The sequence below is a fragment of the Gracilinanus agilis genome, chromosome 4 (assembly GCF_016433145.1).
Source record: "Gracilinanus agilis isolate LMUSP501 chromosome 4, AgileGrace, whole genome shotgun sequence".
Lineage (NCBI taxonomy): Eukaryota > Metazoa > Chordata > Mammalia > Didelphimorphia > Didelphidae > Gracilinanus > Gracilinanus agilis.
Window position 1 is genome coordinate 177,069,231 of NC_058133.1, and position 3,540 is coordinate 177,072,770.

General features: G+C 40.7%; 1 protein-coding gene across 1 annotated transcript in view; it reads left to right on the plus strand.

Annotated features, from left to right (window-relative positions):
- The window catches only part of TEX14 (testis expressed 14, intercellular bridge forming factor), a 141,227-nt gene that overhangs the window by 49,938 nt on the left and 87,749 nt on the right, over nt 1-3,540 (plus strand). Inside the window, exon 9 of the mRNA XM_044675064.1 lies at nt 2,138-2,316. Within this exon, the coding sequence (XP_044530999.1) occupies nt 2,138-2,316 (179 nt within the window). The remainder of the gene's footprint in view (nt 1-2,137; nt 2,317-3,540) is intronic.

Below are 3,540 nucleotides of genomic sequence, written 5' to 3' on the forward strand. Positions count from 1 at the left end.
CACACACACACACACACACACACACACACACACACACACACACACACGCCCTTTGTTTGATAAGTGAGGAAATTAAGGCCCAATGTGAGTGATTTGCCCCAGAACTTAAAGGTAACAGATGTCAGGTTTGAACCTATCAAATCCGGATCCTCTGATTCCAGAATCCAAAGCTCCTTCCTCTGTCTACCCTTTCACCTGTCAACCACCTTTTTATATGCCATCTCTTGAGACTCATTATTTTTAGAGCTGGCTGATGCCCTCCATTTTGTATTGATCTTCATTAGTTCTCATTTCAGACAGTGACTTTTTTTTTCTTACCTCATCCCTAAATTTTAGGGTTTGGGATCTATCTTGTCTATACAAGGTTCTGTAGTATGGTTTTAACATTTCTCATGTATATTTGTCTCTTTTTACCTCCCCAACTAGATTTGAGCTCCCTGATGATCTGTGTTCCTAGCACTTCCCTAGCACCTACTGAAATATGGAATGATGGGGAAATAGAGGCAGAGAAAGTAGGGACTGTTGTGATGGAGTAGAAAGAGAACTGGACCTGGGTTTAAATTCCTTCTTTTCTTTAGCTGTGTATGTCTGGGCATGTCACATCCCACTCTGGACCTGTTTCCTCTTCTGCAGGTCCCCTTTTACCACCATAGACCTTATGATGTGTAAGCACCTGAAACTACCAAATTAGATAGGTCTGGGACTACCTCTACTAATTCCTCAGACAGACACATTCAACTACACTGCTTTTTTTTTTTTTTAATCAAAATACAAAAATGACATTGAATTTCTTGATTATACTTCCTGTCCTTTATCTTTGTAAAAAAAGGAGAAAGATGGGTGTGAAAAATATACCTTTTAGGTTTTCCCCTCTATTCTATATCCTGTGTCACTGTGCCCAGATCCTTAAATCTCAGGGCCTAGAACAACGGTCGACAACCTTTATGGCAGTGAGAGCCATAAACACTTTCCAAAGGCGCTGGAATATGGGGCAGGGGCTGAAGGGCCCCCTGGGGCACATCCTGGGGCTCTGCCCGACTGGCCAGTTAGGAGGTGGAGCCAGATATGGCTCGAGAGCCATACATTGCGGACCCCTGGCCTAGAGTATCAGAAAACCCTATAAGTCCAGCACACTAAAGGATGTTGAGAGCAGTTGACAGTATTTTAAGGGAGATAAACCCATTTTCGAAATTATATTTATTACAACTTTGTTATATTGAGTAGTACTGAGTTTGCACCATCTTAACCTCAAAGTTAGTTTGACTTGCAGTTCCTGTGAACAAATTGAAGGAGCTCCTAGCAAGAAGGCCACAGTGTGGAGGTGCCTTTCAGATGTGTATGGGTCAGAGGTGTTTAACCTTGGATCTGTGAACTTGGTGGAGAATTTTAATACATTTAAAACATGATTCCAAAAAGAGTCTCTAGACTTGATCAGCCTGCCAAATGATTCATGAAACACAAAAAGGCCAAGAATTCCCACCTTTGACAAAAGATCCAAGCTCTGTGATCTCATTAGATTAATTTTTTTTTAAACCCTTACCTTCTATCTTAGAATTAATACTATATATTGGTTCCGAGGCAGGAGAGTGGTAAGGGGTAGGCAATGGGGGTTAGGTAATTTGCCCAGTGTCACACAGCTAGGAATAACTGAGGCCAGATTTGAACCCCAGACCTCCTGTCTCTAAAACCACTGAGCCACCTAGCTGCCCCCCAAATAGTGTTCCCTGACCCAGAAAGACTAATGTTCTAATTAAACTATTTATCCAATTTATCTTCACTGTGAAGGTGATGAAGGCTAATTCTTGATTCATTGATGTCTAAGAGAAAAAGTGGAAGAGAGATGGTCAAAGTGGGTCTGGGGGACAACTGAGGAGAAGGAGTATTTGCTTTATCTTATTGATTCACTGTTCCTAATAAGAAGGCACCTCCTTGAGATGGCTTTCCTCCTGAGTTGAGTCATATTTGGCCAACTGCTGCTTTAAATCATTATTCACTAAGAATTTTTTATATCTTTTCTAAAAGCTTTTGTTGATGAGATCCAATCATGCTATTCTGCTTCTCAAAAAATAAACATGCCCTCTCTAATAATAAGATCGTGATGAGTTTTTTAACAACTCTGCTATTTGGTTACTTCCAGCGTTCCCAGTTTCCTGTGTTGCACATGGAGGTAATTGTGCATTTACTGCTCCAGATTAATGATGCACTAAGATATTTGCACTCCAGAGGATTTGTGCACCGCTCGCTCAGTTCTTATGCTGTCCATATTGTGTCAGCAGGTGAAGCAAGACTGACCAACTTGGAATACATGATAGAAAGGTACAGAAAACTGGTTTTGTTACTTTTAAAGGGACCATCTTTCAGATCATTTTTTTCCTTTGAGAATCCACTTTGTATTCTATTATCAACAGGGTGATCAATGTGTTTATAGAGGACTTCATAGGACAAGCCATCAAAGATGCCATTGACCACAAATACTAAAGTACAATCAGTCCTCAGTGTTTAATGTGACTTTAAGCATTCTCATAGTTTTATCAATAACCTTGCTTTCTCGTTGGCAACCACATACATTCTCTAACACAGTCTCAACTGTTGCTTATGGGTTGCTGACAGGTCAAAGGGGATGGATTTGGGATTTACAGGAAGGCCAATACCTACTAAGAACCAGGCAGACAAGTCTCAGAGTGGTGACAAAGTTTAATGGGTTGGGGGGGGTCTACAATTTATTGGGTAAATGACATATAGGTATAGGGATTAGGTAAGCTTCATACAGAAACAGTGATAAATAATGATTCACAAGATAAGGATAATGAAAGGGAACTACAGTGATTCTCAACAGTAGTCTCTATATGGAATAGATCAGTATGTCAATGGGTGATTTCTGGCAGGACATCTGGTAACTTCAGAGAAAAATGGATGGAGTTCTTGCTGAGGGGAAAAGCTACGTGTCTTACTGCTTCTAAGTTAATGGCTACCCAGAGGCCTTGCAATCCGACATTCACTCTCACTACTTGGAGGCTGCCCTCACTATTCTGAGTAGAGAAAAAACTGAGAGGTTTCATGGGGGCAAGTTTTTTGGGGGAGGGAGGAAGTGAGGGAGGGAGAGAGAGAGAGAGAGAGACTGATATCAGACTCTTTATCTAGCTTGTTGACCCCACCTTTGGGAAGAACTTTTCCTGCATTTGTTGTGTATCTTCATCATTTGCTTTTAAATCATAGTATAAGTATAAAGCATAGTACCAGTCCTTTGGGCATTAATCTCAAGCATGCAAAGTCAGTGTTTTGGCTTAGTGAGAAAATAAAGGGGTTTCCTGCAGGAATGTCTGCAATGCTGTTGGCCCATGAGTTTGGTGTTAACAAATAGCCTGTTTTGAATCCTCTCCAGAAAGTGCTAAAGTAAGTTCTCAAGTGCAGATGTGTAAATAGAAAAAATTAGAAAATCAGCTAAGTTTGTGGATAAATGAGATGAGGATTACCTCTACTCTCTGGAGAGGCTTGTACTAAGAGGGTTAGATTAGATTAGATAGGTGTTTGCCCCTTTCC